This window comes from Larus michahellis, chromosome 16, assembly GCF_964199755.1.
Source record: "Larus michahellis chromosome 16, bLarMic1.1, whole genome shotgun sequence".
NCBI lineage: Eukaryota > Metazoa > Chordata > Aves > Charadriiformes > Laridae > Larus > Larus michahellis.
The window spans coordinates 3,762,924-3,787,395 of NC_133911.1; the positions used below are offsets into that span (position 1 = coordinate 3,762,924).

A 24,472-nucleotide genomic window follows, 5' to 3' on the forward strand; every position below is an offset into this window, starting at 1 on the left:
CTCTGTGCATGGTTCCTATTTTCCACTCAGAAGTAAACTATGGAGTGAGGAAGACGCAGGGATAGGAGTTGAACTGAGGAGGAGAAGCTGACCTTGGTTTGTACAGAATGGCTGGACACTTAACTTGTTTGTTTGCTTTTGGTCTGCTAACTGAAATAACTGTCTGCAAGTAGTTTCTCAGATACAAATCCCTGCAGTGCTTGAAGCAGCTAGGTGAGTGCGCTGCTGTGAGGCAGCAACGCAGCAGGGAGCTCTAATTGGCATGGGGTTTTGCCCGGAGAACCTCTCCCTGCATTGTCTGTTTCTATGAGCAAAAGAATAACAAAGCCGCAGAGGGCATGAAGAAACAGGAATGTTTTATCAGTGATAATTTACTGGTGCCTAAAATTGCCTTCCATGCTCAGTCAGTGGTTTTGGAATTATGTTGCTGATTCTGCTAATAGCTGTAACAAGAAAGGAATGGATTAACTACGCAGTACAGTTTTGCACACACGGGGGGGCTTGGATCTGCTCTTTCAGTGAGGTAAAGCAAAAATAGCAGTACCAAAAATGATGGCGTAGTGATAGCACAAGAACAGAATCAAGCTCCTTCCATAGTCTTTGTTGTTAGGTTAGCTGTTATATTGTCCATATGTGTATACATAAAGAAAATAGAGCTCCTTTTGTGTGTATATGTGTGCACATAGGCACACATCAGTGCACGTTGATCAATATAGAGACTTAGAAATCATCGTACGAAGCGTAGCTGTTCTGCCGTTCATTATTACTGTTTTCCCATTGTACACATGGAATCTTACGAGAAATGCCACTGCTGTTGCACATGGATATATTATCACCACCATCTGCATACATAAAACATTGCTAGTAAAGTGCTATGAAATTTAAAATACAGCTACATCTTGGTAAATAAGGACTGGGAATCACTCTTTTGTGAGCCTTGCCTGGGATTTGCTGGATAAAGGCAGGTTAGTCATTTCACTCCTACCCTGTAGTAACTCTCTAAACAAACACCACCAGACCCCAATATTTGCAGCCTTACTTCCTTTCAAAGAGAAAGCTAAACAAATTATTCCTATCCCGCACTGTGAAAACTGGCAATTTCTGTCTGTGATGAGCCAGAATGGGGGGGCAATTAACTTCCTTCTGGTACGTGAATAATTTTTAGTGTAAGAGCACCTGCTAAGAATTCGTTCACCGTGTCTCAGGCCCATTTTGCCATCTAGTATTGGAAAGTGTACGGGAATGCTGGGTCGTTGAGCTCACTCGACAGTGCATTTGTGCATGTTTTAGGGATATAGCAGTGTGCGTGCCTCACAGAGTCAGATTTGAACAGCTCGTCTGCCCCGTAAGAGCAACGTGGGGCAAATCTCTCAGGACAGCGTTCATAGGAATGCGTTCACATTGCACAGAATGCCCTTGCGGTGGAAGCAGAGTCTGACTAATGTGCTTTCTTGGCACATTGAAGCCACTCCTGCTTCTCCCCAGCTCTAGCCAAATTCATATCAGGCAGGCCAAAACTAACAATAAACATTTCTCGCAGAGTTTATTTTAGCCTGAGTCACATAATCTGCTGTGCATTTCACTTCAGACTGCTTCCTTGCCATGAGGAGAAGCTGCATGCTATTTTACTAGATTTTTGCCTGTTCTGTAGAATCCAAGGCTAGGAAAAAATGAAACTAAATATGGAACCTGTAAGAATCTAGGCAGCTGTTCTTTAACGCTATCAAAGCCATCTGACTTCGACCTGAATTGGAGACACACATGTGTGTTTTCTCTGTACTTGTATCACAAAAACAATGTATAAGGTTCCAGGTTTTTTAAGCCTGGGGGCACTGCTTGGCCCCATCTAGGAAATCCTTTGGAGTGGTAGGGAAATAATGGGAGATCTTGTATATCAGAACATCAGTGGAGGCCAGAGGCCACTATGACCAGCAGAGCAGAGGGATGCAGTAAGCACTGTCTGAGTCAAGATGAATTAGAAGAGTTGGGCAGTGAGCAAAATGGGCATCTTCATGTCTCATCCTGATCATTTTACCTTTCGTGGGCATCATACGCTGAGAGCGCCCATCCGGAAGGTGTGTTCTGGGGAGATAAGGCAGTAGCCTTGCAAATTGTTTCAACTTTGTTCTCATGTACGTAAGGTTGTTCTTTGTCCTAGGCAGAAGTAATTGTTGAGAGTGCTGGGGACTTGTTCAGGGTCTGCTCTTCTTATCTTACAGCCTCTGGCCAAAGGAGCGTTTCTCCGGGGGACAGGATTAAATCTGGCAACAGGACGTTTCACAGCACCCGTGTCCGGCATCTACCAGTTTTCAGCCAATGTCCACATTGGTGAGTGTTGTCCACAAAAGGCTTTTCTGTACTGCTTGAGGGTTGCAGGAAGGAGTCCTGGAGAACTCCAGGTCCTGTTTGATTTGAAGCACGTGCAATGGCAGCCCTTCGCAGTGAGCTCTCCCTTTGGTACCAAGCCCCTCTCCTTAGAGCCGGGTACTTTCACAGACTGATAGCGACAGCAGGCTGCTCCAGGCAAACCAAACAAATCAACACTCCTTATGGAGGATGAGTTTAGGGACCAAATCTATTCATGTGTGTAAGTTATGGCTTCCATAAAAGACTTTAGAAGAAACCAACGTGATGATGTAGAACTGCATCGAGGCATTTTTGACTGTGTTTTATCACCGGTGCATTCATTCTATGATTTTAAACATTCAGTGATTAAGTATTTTATAATCCAAAGCCAGCAGGTTGCTTTCCTAAAAAGTTGTAAGGTTACAGGTGTCTCTGTGAAGCCAAACACCAGCAACTGGTGGTCTGCTATGCTGCAAAAGTCCTTGTATTTCTTCCACTGCTTTCCCCAGACCACAGTGAGTTGAAGAGTAAAGTCCAACTCCGAGCCAGAGATAACGTCCGAGTGTTGATCTGCATTGAATCTCTGTGCCACCGATACACGTGAGTTACTGCAATGCTGTCTTGGCAATTATTTTTCTCAGATGGGACAATGTTTCAACCGACTGTGGAAATCAAGTTCACCAACAGTGAATTTTATACAGTAATTGCTTGTAGAACTTTTCTGAAGAGGGTGATTCCATCTGGCCCTTAACTTTTATGTGTTGTTTTTTTTATTCTGATTTTTAACCTTTCAAAGCTAATTGCTCTAAATATATGAATATTACATATGTTGAGAGAATTCTGAATGAAGTTGGCTGAAACTGGATATAGTTAAAGGCGCTGAATGCTCAGCTATCATCATAAATGTACAGAGTCAGAGAAGCACTTTAATTTTGTGCCAGAGGTTGTTAGCTCTATTTTTATAATTTCAGCTGCATCCTGAACGGGTCACAGCTTCTCACTCACGTTGCCATGAAAGTGTTGGAGTGCTGAGGACAATGAATAGGTGGAAAATAGAGGGGAACGGGTCCTGAGGCAGAAAGTGCAGGGCTTGCACACAGGTACATGAGACCTTCTCGCAGCCCTCAGCTGACGCGTGGGGCTTGCTCAGACAACTGTGCTGAATTTTCCTCTGCTGGGATCCATTAGCAAAACTCCGCTAAAGAAATGCTTTTGTTTCGTCATGGCAACCTTAAGTGCTGCTCCTTACGCAGCGGCCCATGACATCAGCGTACTGTTGGCTGCTCTTGTTTGCTCTGTCGTCCTTTCAGCTGCAGTGTATAGGTGCCCTGTGTCTCAGAGAAGGCCAGCTCAGGAGGGGTTTGGCAAGCTTTGCATGGAGGAAGAGGCTGGGGAGCCCCTGGGCTGGGCTGAATTGCACCCAGCAGAGGGCAATGCTGCTTGCAGAGAGTGGCCACCGCCTCTGCTTGCGGCTCGGCCCTTGTCACGGGAGGAAAAAATGCCTGTACAGGGCTGTGCAGATTTGCTCTGCCCTGCCTGCAGCTCTTCCAGTGCAGCTGTAGCAACACCCTTGCAATAGCACCACTGAAATATATCCATAAAACGACTCCACAGGTGCAACTTAAAACCCACAAAACCATAAATTTGCTGCTGGACTGGCCGCTTCAGCCCTCGTTTTCCCTGTTCCATGAGTCAGAATGCTGCAAATAGGACTGACTTCTCCACAGGCATTTCAATTTAGAGGCTTTATAGGCAGGTGAATTTCACATGAAGCCTCATGTAATAAATAAACGTCTCTTAGGTTTCATTGGACTGCGGAGAAGACTTGGTTGGTATCTGAGTACCCATTAGGGTAAACTGATGGGAAGTCAAGGAGCTTGCTGACCGGAGCAACTGGCAAACTGGCACGTCCTCAGCCTTGTAGACTGCTTTATAACAGTCTTTTATGATTGCAGCACTTAAAGCAAGGCAGTGGCAGACTGGCTGCACTCACAATGTCAGCAGAAGAAGGGGGGTGTAACTTCTTGCCCCTTGAAGGTACACTTTATATTCTGGCAAACTGCAGAAATCATGGGACATTTAATTTCTGGCACTAGTGAGAATTCCTTTAGGTCGTACTAAGAATGGACCTCAGCCTGATCTTGAAAACTGGGATGCGTGTTGACAATGGGTGATTTTGGGACAGCCCAGGCCTTTAATCACAGGGGTGGAACAGGTATGAGTAGGGCAGAATGTTACTGTCCTTTTTACGAGTAGCTCTGACAAATTGCCTGTGCACAGCGCAGATCCCTATTCCTGTCCCTTAGTCTGCATAGCAAAGACCAGTCAGAATCAGGTAATCAGGTTTTTTTCTTTCTTCAGCATTGGTGCTTTTTTCTTTTCACCTACAACAATCTTATCTTAGCAATTTCATCAAGAAATGCCCCTAGCCCTTGGATTCCCCATGAAGAGAGACAGCAAGTTCCACAGAATTATTTTCTACATGCTTTTGGGATGTGGAAAGATATTCCCCCTTGGGATGTGGAAAAATATTGCCAGTTGGTTGGTTCAATAAAGATTTGAGTGAATGAGTTGGTGAGATTTATGAAGCCACCTAAGAGAATTTAAAAGTGAAATTGATCCTACGGATCTGCAAGAGTGAAAAGCTGTTCTCCCATCCTGATCTCCACTCTACATTGTCTTCAGTTGCAGAATTATTCAGAAAATCTAAATTCCATTTAAACCATAAATGACAGTGTTGAGTTTTTCTTCCTAATGATTCCACAAGCTCCCAACTGATTTGATTAAGGCATTTGAGAGAGAACAAAGTGTTTTTCTTCTGGAAGGCTCACTTCTGTCTCCAAGGACAGTGTCTGTCCTTGCTGTCCATTCAGTCAGCCTTACAGTAATGTTCCCAAAGAATGGATGTCAGTCTCTGATTGCTTTCAGCGTGACTTTAGTCTTGCTTCCTTGTTCTGGTAAATGCAAGCACAAGAGTTATCTGAACAGGAAGCTTCTCCGTGGAACATGGAAACTACTGTGCCTTCCTCATTGCAGGTCTTTTTAGCTGAAAGCTCCTGGAAAACTGTTCTGGTTCTAGCTGGGATGTGTCAACAACCTCTTTGTCACATAGAGCCCAGGCAGGTTTATTGGGATGTTTTGAGATTAACTTGCCATCTGAAGAATTTATAGCTACATTCTCCAAAGAATAGTAACAGTAAAAACTTTTTTTTTTTTCTTTTCTTAGACAGAACTGGCCCAGATGTTAACCATTTAGATAAAGCTCTCCGATGTCTGACCTGGAGTTTTCATCAGTTGTCCAGGGTCGCAATTTATGATGGGTTGTCCTGCAAGGCTGCCCTGGGTTGAGTGAGTGGGACAGCAGTGAGAGTAAAGCAGCATCAGCACTGGCTCTATGAGAGACCCCTCTCTCTCCTATGGTGGGGGAGAGTTTGACTGGTCTGCGGCGTGGAAGGCAGATGGGTGGAGGGATGGGAACCTGTCTGGACAGACATTCTGCTGGCACAGGCTGAGCTGCTACCCGTGCTTGTGGAATTTCCTGGGGATGTCAGCGTACACAGTCATTCATTTGAGGGAGCTGAAAGAGCCCCGAGGGCTTTCGGCTGAGAGAGATGGAAACTCGGAGGCAAGGAGACAGTTGGAGTAGAAGAGATTAATGGTGGGAAGTTCCCACCCCAGTTAGGCTTTTGGCAGGATATGACACACAGACTGAGCTCTTCAATCAAGGTGGTGCCAAGTGGCTTGCTCTCTCTGGGCCAAATTGCCCCTACCTTTTATGCATATTATTTCCTTGCAAGGGGGCTGGAAACTGCACGTTTGCACTTGCCAGCTTTCGTCACCACCACTTCATGGAAAAAAAGGGAGGAAAGGGGTTGGTTTTCTTGGGAAAACAACTAGATCCACCGTCTAGGCAGAATTCAGAAGAACCAGCCAGGCATGGAGCTTTGTGCTTTCATATTGCTTTGGAACTGGGTTGTTCTGATTGTTGATGTCTCAGGCACCTCCTTCCGCTCTGAGTCCTGTACGAAGGACCTGAGTTAGGGTTCTGTAAACAGAGGATGCCACGGAGAGCAGCTGTCCTACATCTTGCTACTGCGAGGAATATAATGGCTATTAGAGCATGATATTAGAAAAGAACAGTGCTTGAGGGGGTGATATGGAGCTCTCCCTTGATTTTTAACTGAAGCGCAGTTTATTTATTTTTTCGGCTTGTCTGTGACCCCTGATCCTGTCCTCCCAAAACACTTTTCAGATGCAGAATATGTTCTTTCTTGCATAGGCTGACTACATACATTTTTAAGGTGAAACAGGCCTTTCACACCGTGAAAATGGATGAGCTGTTACTGGCAGGATGCATGTAGCTAGCTCTTCGAAGAATCACAACAGTATAAGCTATTGTGGTCAACAAACTGGGATAACTGATACGTAGATAAAGCTAAAGGGCGTGTTTAGCGCCTCTTCAAGGGTGGGGGATAGAAACTACGGGACCTTGAGAAAGGCCGCTGTGAGAGAAAGTGGCTCCCGGTTCCTGCCTGCAGCTGAGTTTTGCGTTGACAATCCTGTATGCTCTGTAGGTCTTCCACTAGACGCTGCAGTGAGGACGAGGGTCTACTGTTCTCTTCTCACGGCAGCCGATTACTGCTAGAACCAAGTACAGTTGGGTACTAGAACCACCAGGTCCTCTTTCCAGGGAAGTCACAAGACTATTGTCATTCCATGTACAACTGTTGTTGACTGCCTTAGGTGTTTAACCTGTTTGTTTTTCTTTTGCTACTGTTTAGGTCTTTGGAAGTCATTGCTGGTCTGGAAAGTAACAGCAAAATCTTCACTATCTATGTACATGGCTTATTGCAGCTGCAGGTAAGCCCATGCAGACTGGGAATCACCGTACTGGTTTGCTTGGCAGGCTGTGGAGTTATTTACTGGCAAGGCTGAACTCTCACCAGGAGGTGGGGAAGTTTTTATTAACTTTCTTTCTAAGGTTAATGAAGTTAAATGCCTTACCTGAGGTGACTTGAGAGTGGCAGGAACAGGAACAAAAGCAAAAGTAACCTTCCCCCTAAGAAATGGCAGTAAATATTCTTCCTTCTCAGATCTCCCTTTGCATTGTCAAGATGGTGGTTGTATTTCCCATTTCATGGAAGGGAATCTGAAGCACAGGTGGCCACTTGACTGGTCACCCAAAAAGATGCTAGTGCAGTAAGGATCTAGTTAAGGAATAAACCTATAACACAGTTTCACTACAGAGAGTTTCTTCCACTGAGTCAAAGCTGTAGCGCTGCCATAAAAATGTGTGGTCAGATCCTGCTCGCAGGAGCCACAGAAAAAGGCAGGAGGCTTCTGTGCTTAGTTCATGGTGGTGAAATGCATTTTTTTTTTTCCTCCTTTTACGCTGGGATGAAGTGTCAGGCATTTTCCTTTCCCTCTTGTTCTCTCCGCAGGCTGGCCAGTACACCTCCATATTTGTGGACAACAGCGCTGGAGCTCCCATCACCATTCAGAACGGATCCGATTTCATGGGCATGTTAATGGGCGCATAACATCGTCTGCAGCGGTGTCGCAGGGAAGGATATGAATTAGAGCCTTGCAGTGTATATTGGACTGAAGAAACCTTTACTTTGCCTCTTGAAGACTGCTTCCTGTAACTGTTGGCATCTTTTTAAACAAGCAAAGAGCCTGTCCTTTCACAGATACTTCAGCTTGCTTTCAGAGGCTACTGCTTCTCAAGGTCCACACCAGTTCATTCATCATGAAGAAAAATATACTTTTATAATTCAGAAACAAACTCTGTAATATTTAAGTTGTGCTTCACCGGATGCTCACTAAACAATACACTGAGATTTGGAATTTGTTACGTTATAACTTTATTTCACAATAGCACTTGTAATCAGCATGTCTTTTGGGATTGATTGTGGGGTGTTTGCGTTTGTAAATGAAGGATTGAAAGGGGAAGTAAAATAGTGACTATATTTTATGTGTTGTGGAGGAAGGAGACAAGGATTTGCCAGCAAAACTGCTTTTTTTTTTTCCATACAATTGTAAACGGTATAGGCCCTCTCTCATGTTCAAAATTAGATATATTTGACAAGAAGCATGTTGAATTCTCAGACAATGCCTGCTTCAAAGATGGGAACCTGAGGCCTGAACTCTTTAATTGTGGTTCTTTATATCTAAGTATTTCCTTGATCTTATTGATGAAGCTGAATACCTCGCTGCCCGTGCAGTTTTGTTTTTATGAAAAAGTAAGGCCAATGGCACCACTTCTAGCATGAACTCCCTTACTTATGTTCTTATGTTTTAGTAAGACATACATGTGGGTTGGGACTGCGTCATGTAACCAGGCTCCTCTTGGGCGCCGTTTAATCATTTGTAAATGCGTCAAATGCATTACACTGGTTGTCGAAAACCTGGCGAAGACAGTGAGGGTAGCGGCCTCGGATCAGCTGTGTCACCTCTTCGGGGCTTGTTGAACTGCAGTAAAATAAGGAAAGAAAACACGAGGCAAGGCTTACTGCCGTCAGGTGGCCAGGGTCAGAGGGAATCTCTGCGCTTTCCTTAGGGGCTGAAAGTGCCGTCAAAGACCGTCCAGTGAATGTTTTCTGTATTTCTACAAATCTATTTGCAAATGCAAGTGTGTGAGATTGAGCCCTCAAAGCAGCTTTGCATATAGCTCCAGGCTATAAACTCATTTTAATAAAGTAAAAGGGTGTTGACATTTCACGGGGTTAAGGTGTTACCCACGATGTGGTAATATCCTTGTGATTAAAAAAACCCACGCTCATTTAATGTAGCTCTGTAACTTTCCCTTTCAACAGACACCTGGCCCTTTTATTGGCTCAACTTAGCTGAGGCAATGGTTGTGTAACAGTGGCATAAATAGATGGTAGCAAGGCCCAAAAAAATGTCCAGATGCTTGTTCTTGACCGTTTGCAGCGAATGGAAGATATCCCTGTATAGTGTTGCCATTTTTGATCAACTACACTATCTTTATGCGATGAAAACACAGACTGCTGGGGACAGCAGGAGGCATGAAAAAAAATGTCACCTGTTGCTGGGTCTCTTGGTCAGGTGGATCAATGTGTGGTGTTTCTACGACTCCAGTAACGCTGCTGTTGAGGTTGGTGGTACGCAAAGATGTCTTGTTTCAAGGGCTGTGGAGAAATCTGCTGTAAAACCCGCGTGGCTGAAACTGTTGGGTTTTTTTTTCATCTCCATTATAAATACCTTGAGACAGACCTTTAAGGGTACTCAATGGTATTTTTTCCTTTGTGAAGAACATATTAAAGTGATACCTATTGGAGGAGGAAGGAGAGGGCACAGGGACTCATCAAGTAATGCTGCTACGCAAGGGAACCCAGGTGAATTCCACCTTCTAGTCAGTGGAATGCGGTTGTTCTAACTGGACCTGTGGAACCGTCTGAAACAGCAGCTGTCGATGTTGGTATATTCATGCTGGCTGAAACAGCAGCTATTGATGTCGGTATATTCATTCTTGCTCCACAATACATCCCAGAATCCCTAGGGGTTTTTTTTCTGGCACACTCTGGGGAGAATGTGCTTTTAAGAATAAACGGGGTGCTCCCCTGGTAGAGGGGAGCCCACAGCTACTGAAAGGCAGAGCAAGGAGCAACAGTAGTCACTTCTAGAGCTTCACAAAGCATAAACCACGCGTGAATCTCACTAAACCCCATCAATAAGCACACGGGGTTTGATGGAGTAAGTGTAGTCAGGGAAGTGGCCTCTATCCCCGCATGTATTTCTAGACTGTACTTTGTACTGTGTGAATACTTGTAATAAATTGGGCTGTTTTGTGCATGACTTCCAGCAACATAATCAAAGTGTTGTGACCTTCAGCATATGTTGTTATATCTATAGGGTTGTTTGGTTTTTTTGAACCAAGTCTCACTGTTCTTGCTAAATCAGAGTTAAAGTATTTATTTTGTTGTAGAACTAAAAATGTTTGTCAGACGCTTTTTTGGGATTTGTGACTTTTTTTCCCCTTCTTTGCCGTGTTTTGCACTTATGATCTTCTTAGTAGGAGATGAATTGTTTAGTGTCTTTATACCTGTTTAATGTCTTCATACCTTTCTCCCGTATTTATCCAAGGAGTGCTGTCCCGGCGGGCGTTTCCCTGGTGTCAGACAGCCCGGAGGAAGACGCAGCCTAAACAGTGAAGGCTCGAATCTCCCTGGGCAGGGGCAGTGATTTTCCTGTGGACGCCGTCAGAGAGAAGTAAACATCTGTCTCTGGTGTCTCTCTGGACGGCTCGTGTCAGACTGGGGCAGCGCTGGGGAAAGCCGCCAAATTAGCAGAGAAAATGGACATCGCGTCTCTCGACTTGTCCTGAGTTCTGTGTCACCGCTGGAAAGCTCACGGGGTTTTGATCAGCTCTTTTTATCCTCAGGACAGAGCGTTGTCCCTTAAAAAGCTTTCCCGTGCATCACCGAGGTGTTTTAGCCAAAAGAGTCCCTTTATTATTTTATTTTTTTAAAGAGTCTTTTAGCTCTGAATACTACCAGGCTGCAGTTGTACCCTGGAGCTCCAGCCAGCGTGAGATCGTCCATCCAGCGGTAAGCTGGGGCGGACTGGGTTGAAAGAGCCAAGAATCCAGCTGGGACGGGGCGGCTGGTGGTGAGGTGCACAAAACTCCTGACTGATGTGGGCACCAGGCTCCTGGCTGGGCTGGGGCTGAGACAAACGCTCCGCGCGGCTTCCGTGCTCTTCGGAGAGCCAGGAGATTAATGGTGTGCCGAGCGAAGTCTCAGTGCTCCTCTGCAGTCATCCAGTTTATAGTCCAGGAAAACTTAAGAACTCGGAGAACTGAGTTCAGCGTGAAGAAGTTGTTTATAACAAAATAAAACCCATGTGCTTGAGCCTGTGGTTTAATGGCCAAGCGTGTTAATCCCACCCAGTGGCAATGGCTGTTTGTGGCATGCAAGGGGAGAAATCTAGAAGAGGCACAAATTACACAGCCGGTTTTTATTTATTTCTGGGTTGTTCTGGCACGTTCAGTGCAGTATCTGTCTGAACTGAGGCAGGAGGATACCATGGGGGCACCCCACTATTGAGGTCCAAGCAGAATAGGAAACACAAACAGTCGTGATATTTTTTTTTTTATTTACAATTTCTAAGGGTTCCAGGGAAACTGGAGGTGAAGGAAAGTCCATCTCTTCTTACCGGAACAAGTTTTTCTTACCCTCGCCTTTGAGTTCTTCACAGAAACCTTTGCCACAGAATCACCTTCAAAAAGTTTCCAACGTTAATAACTTGTATTTGCAGCCGTAACTCTGTCCAGGTGCTATGTATTAGCTCAAGGGCACTTTCTAAAAGGTTATTGTGACACCCCACAGGGGTCAGTTAACATTTACTGCATCTTTGCCGCCTCCATGCCCTTGCTCACTCATCGTCCTCCCGGCCCCTCTCTCCGAGGGAGGTGTGTTCACACTCCAGGGGTTTGAGATCACTCACATGGATTTTTCCCGTCTGAGAGCTTCTTGATTCCAAGATGCCAACCATAAACCAAACCATCCCAGGGTGAGCACTGACTGCTGATTACAATGTCTATAAAAGCGATTATCTTCACTCGTAATTCCTTATTCTAAACAGAGTCCAGATAAAAAGCGTCTGGCTTCAAGCTACAGTTCCTTGCCTGGTGTGATGGTAAGTGTCGGAGCCTCCTGTTTCTGGAGCACGCCTCTGCCCTCGTCTCAAAGGTGTCAGCCAGGTAGCATTGCTGCGAGGTTTTTGGCTCCTTCTGTGCTGGGGGTCCTCACGAAACCAGCTGGTAGCTGTGGCTCGTGAGCCTGAGGGAGAGCCCAGGGGCTGGTGGGAAACCTGGCAGAAATGCTTCATCCCGGAGTATCCCAGGTGTTTGGTCTAGCTCAGGGCTTGACTGCAGGGTTGACCTTTCAGGTGTGTTTCTGCTGGCATGGCCGCTATAAACTTTTGTCCTTTGAGCTACATGGATGGCTGGGTTGTCCTGATCCCGCTGCTTTTCGCTGTCCCCGTGTTTACCACCACCCTAACTGGCTCCCAAGGGCACGGTGCAGCGCTGGAGCAGCCCTTCAGACATGGAATTTGCAGTGAATTCTTTCTATTTCATTCACGCTGGCCTTGAAGTAGCCCTCGGACAGGCTTTGTTAGAGTCGGGGCTGAGCACAGCTTCCTCCACAGTGCCAGGCTCGTCCCCTTCGCACCCCCGCTCTCTCCGCTCCAGACAAATCCAAGCCATCTCCCAGGCACCGAGATTCCCGTTGCGGGCGCTCGCTGAGTATTTTCTCTGGCTGGGAGCTGACAGGTTATGAGGTTTTAAGCTCTATTCAAATTTCACGTTTTTGTAAACGATTTGGATGCCACGTTCCAGCCTGACTCCGGGGGTATTTACGTTGGATTAGCAGCGGATCGCCTGCCTTTCCTCACTCCAGAGGAGAGAGCCCGGCACACGTAAACTCCCCTTGAATGGCGGGCTATTAACCGGCAAGCAAAATGATTAGTTTGTCGTATAAAACTCCTGTTATAAATAGGCGTAGGGTATAAATCAGTCCCGAGGACAACGATGAAATCCAACAGAGAGACCCTTTCCAGGCCTCTTCTCGGAGAGGCGCCGGCAAACAGAAGCGAGCGACAGGATGTTAGTTAAATGCTTCATCCTCGAGGAAAACTTAAGGGTAATTTAAAAAGCATTCGGAATTGGTGACTGTAGTGGAAAAAAAGCAGAGTAAAATTAGCCCTACATATAGCATTAACACTATATGATATTTAAAAATTAACAGCACATACTTCGGTCTTGTAATCACTACGATGTAGAGAGCCCAAACAGCAGACTCCAACGAGCTGTATCCGGGGGGGGTTCCACGGAAAGCGGGGGAGATAACCCTGGAAAAATAGAACAAAGCACCAAGAAGACCTCGAGTCTTTATTTCTTTGCCTCCTGGCCCTTATCTGGGGAAAGAAATTATCAGACCCCCACCAATTCCAGAGCTGATTGTCCCTCGGCAGGTTTATGCAGTGCTGAGGTTAGGCGGGGGCCAATGCCGGCTGGGAGGCCATGCCGTGAGGGATCCAGGTGCACCGCGTTTCCGGCAGCACCGCTCACCTGCTGCAGAGCTTCTGGCATTCAGGATTCCCCCAATAAATAACCGGCAGTGAAGGGCTGGAGAGGCGTTTATAATAATAGCGTTGACGAGGAGCTGCTGGACCCCTGCGGAGCGGAGGAGCTGCGTCTGCTGGTCAGTCCTGTAACCCCACTCTGCGTTTGGGGGGAAATGGTGTTTCTTTGTTGCTGCTTAGACTGCTCTATCTCCAGGCTTGGAAAGGGTGTCGTGTTTGTATTTCTGCTGTGGCAAGCTGTTCTGGTTTAAAATAGCCTCTATGCCCTGGGCAGTCCTGAGAATAGACGGGATGTAGGAGTTGGAAATGCCTCCTTCCTTGTGGCTCTTGGGAAAGCTGGAATGGTCTAGGAGAGCTGCTGGAGCATGGCTTCTGACCTCACCTTCTTAATGTTTTACCTCCCTTTATCCTGACGTACAAGATGCTTGGGCAACGATCTTACGCCTTTGCTGCTGAGGCCATAATATTCCAGCACAGCTGACGTAGCGTTACCGTAGCTTCCGTTCAGGCTGGGGCTGATTTTGTTGCATCTTGCAGGGGCTCGGTGTGCAGGGACAAAACACCTGTCCTTTTATTATGTTTTACATGGAAATTCCCAATCCGAACCCCAGTGTTGAGGCACCCGAGCCGGGTTTGCCTCCAGCACGGACTCAATTTGGAGGTGTCCACGGACACGAGACCCTGGGCTGCTGCCGGGTCTCGCTTCTCCCTGGGCTCCTTTGTGCCAGGGGCTTGGGGGTCACTGTCCGTGGGCAGGGTGTTCCCCTGCTCTGTTTTAAGGTGACTCATTTTTCTGTGAAGTGGGATGGCGCGTGTCGAGAGCTGCCTGGCCACAGCTGGCGTGCGGCGGGTTGCGCGTGGGTCTGCTGCCCCGTGGGCCGTCTGAGGACGGGCATTGAAGGGCTGGATGAGAAGGGGGAGGAAGGTGGCCAGGAGGAGACGGGATGTGTGCCGGAGGGGAGCTTGGCGCCCTGGTTTGAGGAGAGGATGGGAATTAAGATGGCACCGTGAACTCAGCCCACCTGGCTGCCCTGCGCCTTCACTGTACAGCACCCCAAACTTACCATGAAGCACGACAGCTCCGTTGTTTGGGTCCCTTGCAGATGTTTTCTGCAGGGAAACAGCCTGCTCCCTTGGTGAGAAGGGAAGGCTTCATGGAAATCCTCCTGGGCCACCCCAGACCTGCCGTGGAGGTTTGGGGCGAGCTGTACCCGCCTCCTTCCGCAGCAGGGCCGGAGCAGACAGGATTACAGCAATACCGTCGCCACCTAATACACAGCTTTCTCATACACACACTTAAACTCCGCTGCACAGATCCGTGCTTCTGTAATTGCCCAGACAAATCAATGTGCTTGCAGGGGGTGGGGATGGAAGAAACACTTGCGAAATGTCTGTCGTGCTTTTCCCTTGGTCGTAGGATGGGTTAATCGACCCACGCGGAGGCTCCAAATGCAGATAAGGTGGGAAACACCAGCTCAAAAGTTACACGGCGTTGAACGGGAGCGCAGAGCTCTGCCGTGCGGGGACGGGGACGGCTCTGCGAGGACTGGCCGGTGCAGACTCCAGAGTTACACAGGTGCTTCTCCGGGGCTGTCTCTCCAGGGTGTCCCCTTCCCGGCTGAGGTTCGAGACAGCCCTGGTGTCCCCCCGGCAGTGCCAGCATGTGTGGAGGCCTCTTCTCTACCGTTAGGACTTGTGAGAAATACTTGACGTATTGATCTGATTAAAAAAAAAAAAAAATATGTATAAATAAACCCAGCATTACATGGAGAACACTACTTTGTGTCTCCATAAAACCTTCCTGCAGGTTTTGTGGATTTTAAAGTCAGGATCTTAAATCTCGTTTGAGCGCTTGCTTCTTTGTTAGATCCACCCCGTACTTTGGTTCTTTACTGCAGCTTGGGGTTTGTTTTTTTAGCAAAGAAAGTGTCGTGTTTGCTGTTTGTTTGGCATAAACACCGTTTGCATGTTTGTCCTTCGCAGTGGTTTCAGCGTTTATTTCTTTTTCTGCCTGCTGTTTGCCCTCCCTCTCGCTGGGGCTGGCTTGCAGAGGGCTGGAAGAGCGGATGCGGGTTTTCCCAGCTCCCTGGAAGGAGATGCTGTCCCCCGCGAGCGGCCCTGGCTGGCAGGGTGGTGGCAATAATGGCATTTGGAGCTCTGTCTGGACAAGGGTTTGTCGTCTCGCTCCATTTGAGGAATGCTCCTCTTCACCGTAGGCTTTTTCAGAGCTTGTTGTCCTGAAGGAGCGGTGGGAAGAGGTGTCAGGGACGGGCTCCCTGGGGAGCTGGATCAGCGCCGGGTCGTCGGGGGGCAGAAAAACAAAGTGCCCAGATCTCAGGATAGAGACGGAGCAAGGCTGGGCTCTGGGTGTTCCTGTTGTCTCTCGCTCAGGCATTCCTGGCTTATTTAGAAAGGTCTGACAACCTTTCCGAGACTTTTTCTTTAAGCGAAACGTATCTGAGATACACTGCGAAGGCCAGGAGCATCCCTCCAGGGGCCTCGCTGGCCCGCAGCTCCCGCGGGCGGGCAAAGACAGCCTGTGTCCCAGCACGAGCTGGGTTTAAAGGTCGGCACAAAGTCCTTGGCGGCACTAGCTGCGGTACGGATTAGCCGGGACGTCTGCGTGGACAGGAAACTGCGTTTCAGTAGATGGGAGAGTGCTCTTCGGGGCGGCTCCAGTTGCGAGGGAAAAAAAAATCTGAGCTGATTTCAAGGGGCTGAAAACTCCCCTTAAAACTATCATCTCAGGTGTCTCCTTTGACAGGCCGCTGAATGTTTGCTCTGTGGGGGGGGGTTACACTTGGAATCTAACAAAACCTTACAGGATGACGGAGTTGGGGTTTTTCTTTTTGTTTGTTTGTTTTTGTTCAAAGCGAAGTTCTCAAGGGCCGTTGTAATTATCAAACCCCCTTTTTCCCAGCAAAGGGTGCTGGGAGCTGCCAGTAATCTATAAAACAGGAGGGACGGTCAGGCTGGGGGAAATGATCTCAAACGGTATAAATATCTCCAACCAGGCTTTGGTTTTAAAGTTTTATGAAGTGATAGAGATTCTGGGGATGTTTTTCCAAGAGGCTGGGCAGTGAGGAACTGGGCAGCTCGCGGGTAGTTGTGTTGTTGCCCCTGGCGTTGGAGCCTGGGGGGTAGATAGCCCGGGTTGAGTTGGTGGCTGCTGTAAGCCAAGGGGACACACACTTGCCTGCGGGAGCAAATTTGTCTCGGAGCAAGAGAACGGAAAATCTGGGCTGTCTTTCCAGCACTCCCATTGACCTGTTCGATGACCTTGGGCAAATCCCCTCATTCTTTCTGTGTCCTATATCCCGTTCAACACTAACCCTTTGGGAAAGGGTCTCCGGTGGGTTACAGCAGCCGGTGTGTGTTAAGCTCACACCAGGTTAGTGAGTGCTTGAGTTCTAGAGTGCTCTTCGGTTGCCCTTAGGTATCATCTGCTATCCCTGATGACCAGGAAGAACATTGTCTTTGTGAAGAGTGCTAGCGCCTTACAGGCGTGAATAACTCCTGTTCATGCCACCGCAAGTTGGGAGAGCATCAATGTCCCCCTCCTGCTGAGAAGAAGGGCAGGGGTATCAAAGAAATTCAGGGCTTCTGCCAAAGGGAACTGGCACCGAAGGATCACATCTCTCTTCCACTCAGGGAAAGAGTCATCAGCCTTCCTGAAGCCTCCTGATGAAAATTAAATGGAAATTCCCCTGGGAGTGGGGGGAGTGTCTTCTCTGAAGCCTTTCTGGGTAACCCCACCACCGTGATGCTGCTGCCTTTGCGTGGCCAGAGGTGTTCTGCAGTCGGGGATGAGGAAATATCATCTGCTGATGGTATTTCCAGTTTCTACCACAGGCAGGAGCTACTGGAAATGTCATCCCTTTGAAGGTTCCAGTCTTGCTACACTGTTTTCTGTGGTTTGGATAAATCCATGCCGCTAGATCTTCACCTGGGCTAAAGCCGTGAAATGAGGGGGCCGTACAGAAGTTCTGGGTCCTACGGCGGTGGGTGCCCAACTCGATCAGAACGCTCGGGGATCGCGTGTTGCGGGTTCCTAGCCTTGTCATTACCTTTAACTGCAGGGAACCTGAAACTGGCATTTCAGATTTCTGCCCCTTTGATCTCGCTCTCTCGCGTTGTCGTGATTAATGACAGACTGTTTTAAAAATGCTGCGGTGTCTGACTAATGCCATCTGAGGGGTGGGCAGAGCTCCTTATTTCCTCCCGTCGCAGACCTGCGAAGCGATTGGAGAGGAGTTTATTTTCTTCTTCGCTTTGTCAGAGCTTTTGAGTGCCTGGGGCGAGGAGGGGGTTAATATTCTCTGCCATCTCAAAAGTAACTTGCATATCTTTCATGGTCAGAAAAAGAAACTGAAGTATGTGTGATATCCAAATTCTGCACATAAAAATCCCATTTTGTAATAATAAAATGTATCGGGTTACTTGCCTGGAGGCTATTCATCTTGCAATAACACACACGGAGCAGTTAGCAAGTGCCTCTGCGTCCCTGCACATCTTGTCATTGCTGCGATGACCTTGGGAGGCCGGACCCCTGTCACACGTGTTCTAATGGGCTTCTTCACACCACAGGGGAACAGGGGCCGCACAGAGAGCTCAGAAGCCAGTCGTTTGTGTCCCTCCGGGTCCCTGTACCAGGACAAACATCCCCTTTTCCAAAAAGACCTCTGCCACGAAGCCGTTGGCAGCAGCCGGAGCGTGCTGGGTAGCCGAGAGCAACGGGCGAACTACAGACAGTCTGACCCCTGCGCATCTGGTATTTGTGGAATTGGTCTGTACTTCCATATTTACTCTTTCCTTTAAAGAAAAATGCCAGGGAAAGAGGGAGAGCGTGTCAGACAGCGGTGCTAGACATCTCAGTGCTGGATCTCCAGCCGTTGCCCCTTGCCTTGCTAGGGCTCAATGGGTTACATTCTTCTCGCTTTCCCCCCTGGTTTAAACAAATAGGAGCTGGAGCCTTAGGGTATGTTAGTGATAGGGATCTTCACCGATAACACCATTCTGGGCTGTACCCGAGGAAGCCATTAGCTCGGAACTCACAATGAGCAGGATCTGATAAGGGGGGAGGCAGAAGGTGGATGAGGGGGAGAGGATTTGCAGCCGTGCCAGGTACCGCTCCCCTCCACCATGGACAAGATGGGAAGGCGACGGAAAGCTTTCCACAGGCTCGGCAGGTATTTGGGAACTGCTGTGTGCGCAGCCTGTGCAGGGGTGTCGGATATAGGTGCGCACACGCGTGCCCGCTAGATCCTCTCTGGAAACTAGGGACACCTGTCCAGAGAACCCAGGCCTCCTCCCATGCTCCCCTCTGCCTCATTTTCCAAGCCATCGTCACAGAGTCACCGACTGGCAGGGGTTGGAAGGGCCCTTTGGAGATCACCCAGTCCCCCCCCTGCCAGAGCAGGGTCACCCAGAGCAGGTGGCACAGGAACGTGTCCAGGCGGGGTTGGAATGTCTCCAGAGACGGAGACTCCCCCACCTCTCTGGGCAGCCTGTGCCAGGGCTCTGCCACCCTCACAGCAAAGAAGTTCCTCCTCGTGTTGAGATGGAACTTCCCATGGTCAAGTTTGTGCCCGTTGCCCCTTGTCCTGTCTCCGGGCACCACTGAGAGGAGTCTGGCCCCATCCAAGAGGCAAGAGCCCCCCGCCCTGTAGCTATTGCTGAGCATTGATGGGATCCCCTCTCAGTCATTAATGATGTTAAAGCTATCTAAATGCCTTGTGTTTTAATGTCAGCTCTCACTGCTTGGAGTAAAAGTAGTAAGAGTTAAGAATCACTGTTTAAGGCCTGATGAACTCTAGCCATGTGCAAACAAGGCTCCATCCAAAGTCAATCCCATCCGCAAACCACCACCAGCACTTCAAAACAGCACGCGGGGGGTTCATGGACCAGGTTTCTCATGGACCAGGGATGCCCAGGGCTCTGCCGCTTTTCCTTGCCCAGCTCTGCCGCCGTACCATGGGACTGGCCACCACTCGCTGTGTGGCGCAGAAGCTGGGCTGAGGATCTTGGAACTGCCGTCCTGCTCATCTCCAGAAGGGGCAGTTCCAAATGAGCTCTGTCTCCACTGGACCACTGAGACCAACGTCCTCCTTCCAGCTGGCCCAGCTCACCTCCAGGACTGCTCTCGCTTCCCCCTCTCCTCTCGTGCCCAGTGGGATCGCACAGGCATTTGGGGTCATAAGGAATGTGCTGTTTTGACTCGGAAAACTCAGCGGGAGCATTTGCTAAAGACACAGCCTAGTTGTATCAGGCCCAAAAAAAAAGGAGGTGGGGGGTGCGGGGGAATGGAAAAAATTACTGTTTCCAACTGCAGCCAGGTTCCTGCTTCCCGTGTCCTCGTCCTGCCAGCAGCCTTGCCCAGGGACGGCTGCCGCAGCTTAACGACCCTAACGAAACAGCGGAGCGTGGCGTGGAGCCATTGAGTCTCCCTCGGTTGGTGTCACGGGCTCTGCACCGCCCATGAGTCACTGCTGCTCCTCTTGCTTAAGCAGCAAAAAGGAGCCGTTGTGTCCTGCCCCTCCTGTTTGGTGACTATACTCTGCCCTTCTCAACGTTGGCTTTTGGTCACTGGTGGAGGCACGGAGAGCTCGCTCTGACCTGGCGTAGCTATTTCCATGCTGGGTTTTTAGCTGTGGCCTTGGGAGAGCTACGCTAGAGCGGCTTTTTTTTGGGTCTTTGGCTTCGTTCTATGCTGTGTGGGCTCCGGTTTTGACTAGAGGGTTCGGTGACTGCCTCCCCTGCTTCCCTGCGTAACAATTGTCTCATCCAATTAATAATGGTGGGAGGTAGGATGCCTGAGGTCAGCTCTGTTTGTTCGGTGGTTTCAGGCGGACCATTTAACTTCTTTCTAGGTGGATGGTTCTCTTTCTTGTTTTTGTTTTGTTACAGACTTCTTTTTTTTGAGAATATGCATAAATTGGCTGCTTTTACCTGGATGCTTTTTTTTCATGAAACCTGTAGGAACTTAGATATGTCCGAGACCTTCACATCGCTGCCAGGTTTAGTTAGAAGGTGTTGCACACAGACGTCAGGCACGATCTCATTTCACCGAGAAACCAGGCGATCACCACTCGGACACCTGTGGGTGACTGTTGTCTCTTATCACCGTAGCTACGTACAGGCTGCGTGGAAAAAGATAACATGGTGTCTGACTTCTGTGTAATGTTTTCACCCAAACACGCCTCGCATCCTCTGGGGAAGGATTTTTATTTATTTATTTATTTTAATAATTCCAGACAAACCCCTGATCCTCAAAGGGCTGAGTGCTTCCTGCTTTGGTATCTCAACTGCCTTGGGAACCAAGGCTCTTTGGAGTGAAAAGGAAGGCTGGGACAGACTGGATCAGGATTTGAGTGTGTCTGTGCAAGCTTAGGCCAATTTATAAATGAGTCAGCCCTTACCCAACGTGACAAATCCCATCAGCTTTTCCCAGACGAGAGGAGTTGATTAAAGGGATTGGAAAAGCAAAACAACCCCCCCGAGTAACTCTGTGGGATTATTCAAAGGTGAAGTGACAATGTGATAACAGCTAGAAATGCTCTTTGTCTCTGCCAATAACGCCGGACAGTACTCTGACCTCTGCAGAGAAATGTTACCAGCCTCCCACGCTTTTTGGACGCGTTACTTTGCCGCCAGCTTCATACTGAGGGCTCCAGTTCCGTTCCTGCAGCACACAGATAGGAGATGACTTGGAGGGACAAATACTTGAAAAGGAAAAGGCACTTCTAGACGTGTGGAAGACCAAATAGAGACCCCTCAAACACCAAAGGACAGTGAACTGGATCCAGTAAGCCAGTACGGATGCAGAAGGCTTGCTCCCAGCCTGGCGGTGCACTGGTGCAGCCGGTTCTGCACGATGCATTTCCATATCTATTTACTCAGCTCTTTGCCTTTATATTAGTGCTACTTGCTTTACTGCGGCTCAAATTTCCAGCTCACGCAAAGCTTCTAACCCATTTTAATGAAGCTATGCGATTTACTACAAGGGGCAACTCTGGGTAGATTGTCAGTAGCCCACCCGTCTGTATAGGATGTGAGCAAGAACTTTTGTGAGACCATGTCGTTAGCAGGACATAAATGGGGAGGAAGAAGAGAGGATGGCCACAAACGAGGGCCAGGGCTGTGACAGTGTCAGGCTGGCTTTCTGGGACTCAACATGAGCCGGCAAAGTGCACTGGCAGCCCAGAAAGCCAACCGCATCCTGGGCTGCATCAAAAGAAGCGTGGCCAGCAGGTCGAGGGAGGTGATTCTGCCCCTCTGCTCTGCTCTGGTGAGACCCCACCTGCAGTACTGTGTCCAGCTCTGGAGCCCTCAGCACAGGAAGGACATGGACCTGTTGGAGCGGGGCCAGGGGAGGCCACAGAGATGATCCAAGGGCTGGAGCCCCTCTGCTGTGGGGACAGGCTGAGAGAGCTGGGGGGGTTCAGCCTGGAGAAGAGAAGGCTCCGGGGAGACCTCAGAGCCCCTTCCAGTCCCTAAAGGGGCTCCAGGAAAGCTGGGGAGGGACTCTGGATCAGGGAGTGTAATGACAGGATGAGGGGTAACGGTTTCAAACTGAAGGAGGGGAGATTTAGATGAGATCCGAGGAAGAAATTGTTTGCTGTGAGGGTGGTGAGCCCCTGGCCCAGGTTGCCCAGAGAAGCTGTGGCTGCCCCATCCCTGGAGGGGTTCAAGGCCAGGTTGGACAGGGCTTGGAGCAACCTGGGCTGGTGGGAGGTGTCCCTGCCCAGGGCAGGGGGTGGCACTGGGTGATCTTTAAGGTCCCTTCCAACCCAAACCGTTCTGTGATTCTATGACTCTCCAAAATGTCCCAGCGGGAATCCGGACAGCAGGTGATGCAACGCAACAGCGATGCTGGCAAAGTGGCAGTGGAATCAAGTGAGGAAATGGAATGCCGTTGCTCGACCAGCTCTCAGCCCAAGGGAATTATCACACTTTCCTTGATCTTTGTACTCACTAGCATGAATTTTAGTGGAGTTTGTGCAGATTGACAGTTCTTCTCCCGCATTGGTAGAGACAAAAAGGCTTGAAACAAGATATTGTACCTCCCCTGAAAGGTCATGCCATGGACACTGATGTTTGGGGCAGCAATAAAGAGTCAGAGAGTTTGAGAACAACTTATTTCACTGCAGCAAGACACTTGCCAGTAGGAGGGAGTTAAAGGCTGCCTTTTGGCCAAATAGATGGCCTCTGTGAATCTCCTTCTGCAAGACGCTAGCTCTGGTAGCCTGAAAGGGGGCTGGAGATCACAAAGCTGAGGATGAGGACGTGGAAGTGAGCCTGGCTGACTCTAGGGAAGTGCTGGAGACATGGATGGAGGCAGCAGGGAACTTGCCCCTCGTTGCTAGTGTCTAAATTCTCGGTGATCCAGGAAGGTCTGGGATTGCTCGGAGAAAACACGTGTAAAGTGATCTCTCCTGCCAGATCTCCTTTGGTGAGGCTTTGCTGGAGGGGGCTGGGGGTAGGGAGACAAAACAAAGTTCCAAATCTGATCTTATACTTCCAAGCTTGATTTTTACTCTCAGCTGTACTTTCTGGTGGTTTTTTTTGGTTTTTTTTTTTTTTTTTTCTGGGCGATGTCTGCTGGTTTCCTGCAAACACATCCTTCCTAGAAAGAAGCAGTCGAAATCTCTCCCATTAGCTATTTGTCTTGGACTGTCTCGCATGGCAAACGGTCTGTTGTGATTAGATATGAACATAAAGAAATCTGTGGAGAGAGGATTGTAGGGAAAGATGATAATGAAAAGCAGGGAAAGCTTAACTTGGAGAAATAACCCCAGAGGAGGCTGTCCTCACCTGTTTGTTTACAAATAAAACAAGAAGAGGGGTAACACCGGGTTTTTGAAGAGGAAAATAAATATTAATTATTTTTTTTCCTGTTCTAGACAGAATTGGGGGATAGGCACAGAGAGGAAAATGGGAATCCTTTGCCAAAGCAGCTGTGAAACTGCAGCAGGAATGGACTAGGCAGGGAGAGTACCGGCAGGGAATGGGAAGACTTGGCCACAGAAAGCGGTTGGTGGTCAGACCAGTGACCAACTGGTGCTGCTGAGCCACGGGCTGGAGGTATGTGCCACGAGGGTTTTGTGAAACCCTTGGCTATCTGAGCCCAGGTTGCCCAGAGAGCTGGGGGAGGCCCCATCCCTGGAGACATTCAAGGCCAGGCTGGATGAGGCTCTGAGTGACCTGATCTAGTTACAGATGTCCCTGCTCACTGCAGGGGGGTGGGACGAGATGGCCTTTAGAGGTCCCTTCTGACCCAACACAGTCTATGAACTCAGAGAAAGCTGGGCAGTGGCACTGGAGAGACCAGCGTCCTCCAAAGCCTTCCCACCGTTCCTATGGGCATCTGTAGACACGCAGCCAGTAGCGTTTAGTTTTAATCATAAACCCTCATCAGCACCCAAGACTTGAAACCTTCCTGCCCAGAAAAGAAAATTACAAGACAAACAGTGAAAATAAAACTCTGCCCCAAGTGACATTTATACCCAACTGGGAAAAGACTTGAAAATTGTCTGAATCTACTTACTGCTGCTTTTTTCATTGCCGGTGGAAGCTGCCTAACACAAACCCATAACACAGATGGGATAATAGTCAATGAAAGGAGAACTGCTTGCTCACTGACAGGCTTGCAAATGTATATTTCATTATTTAGCTGGCACAAAAGGCCCTCCATTCCTCCAAATAATTAGCTGCCTGGCCCTCCTCAGGGGCTTCAATTACACACCTGTATAAGTATTTGCCAAATCAGCGCCTCAGAAGAGAATCAATAAAGGCGACATAAAACATGTTTCTTTAAATAATCAGTTCAGTGGTATTTTGCTGTTGCCTTACTCATAAAGGTGAAGCCTTTATACTCTAATGAGCGTTACCTTCATTTCAGCCGAGCCCTATAGCCTGAGTGTATTTGCTTTGGGTAGAAACTGCAGAGGCCAAGGGGGAGCTTTAGAAAAATTTAAGTTCGTATAATCGTGGCTGCTTTTGGCTTTCAGGGACTCCA

The 24,472-nt window shown here is 48.5% G+C and overlaps 1 protein-coding gene across 3 annotated transcripts in view; it reads left to right on the forward strand.

Annotated features, from left to right (window-relative positions):
* The window catches only part of C1QTNF12 (C1q and TNF related 12), a 28,797-nt gene extending 18,483 nt beyond the window's left edge, over positions 1 to 10,314 (forward strand). For all 3 annotated transcript variants that reach the window (XM_074609560.1, XM_074609558.1, XM_074609559.1), the window contains 4 exons: positions 2,220 to 2,328; positions 2,856 to 2,946; positions 7,128 to 7,206; positions 7,788 to 10,314. In XM_074609560.1, coding sequence (XP_074465661.1) covers positions 2,220 to 2,328; positions 2,856 to 2,946; positions 7,128 to 7,206; positions 7,788 to 7,886 — 378 coding nt within the window. In that variant the 3' untranslated portion in view covers positions 7,887 to 10,314. The remainder of the gene's footprint in view (positions 1 to 2,219; positions 2,329 to 2,855; positions 2,947 to 7,127; positions 7,207 to 7,787) is intronic.
* Positions 10,315 to 24,472: the final 14,158 nt, after the last annotated feature.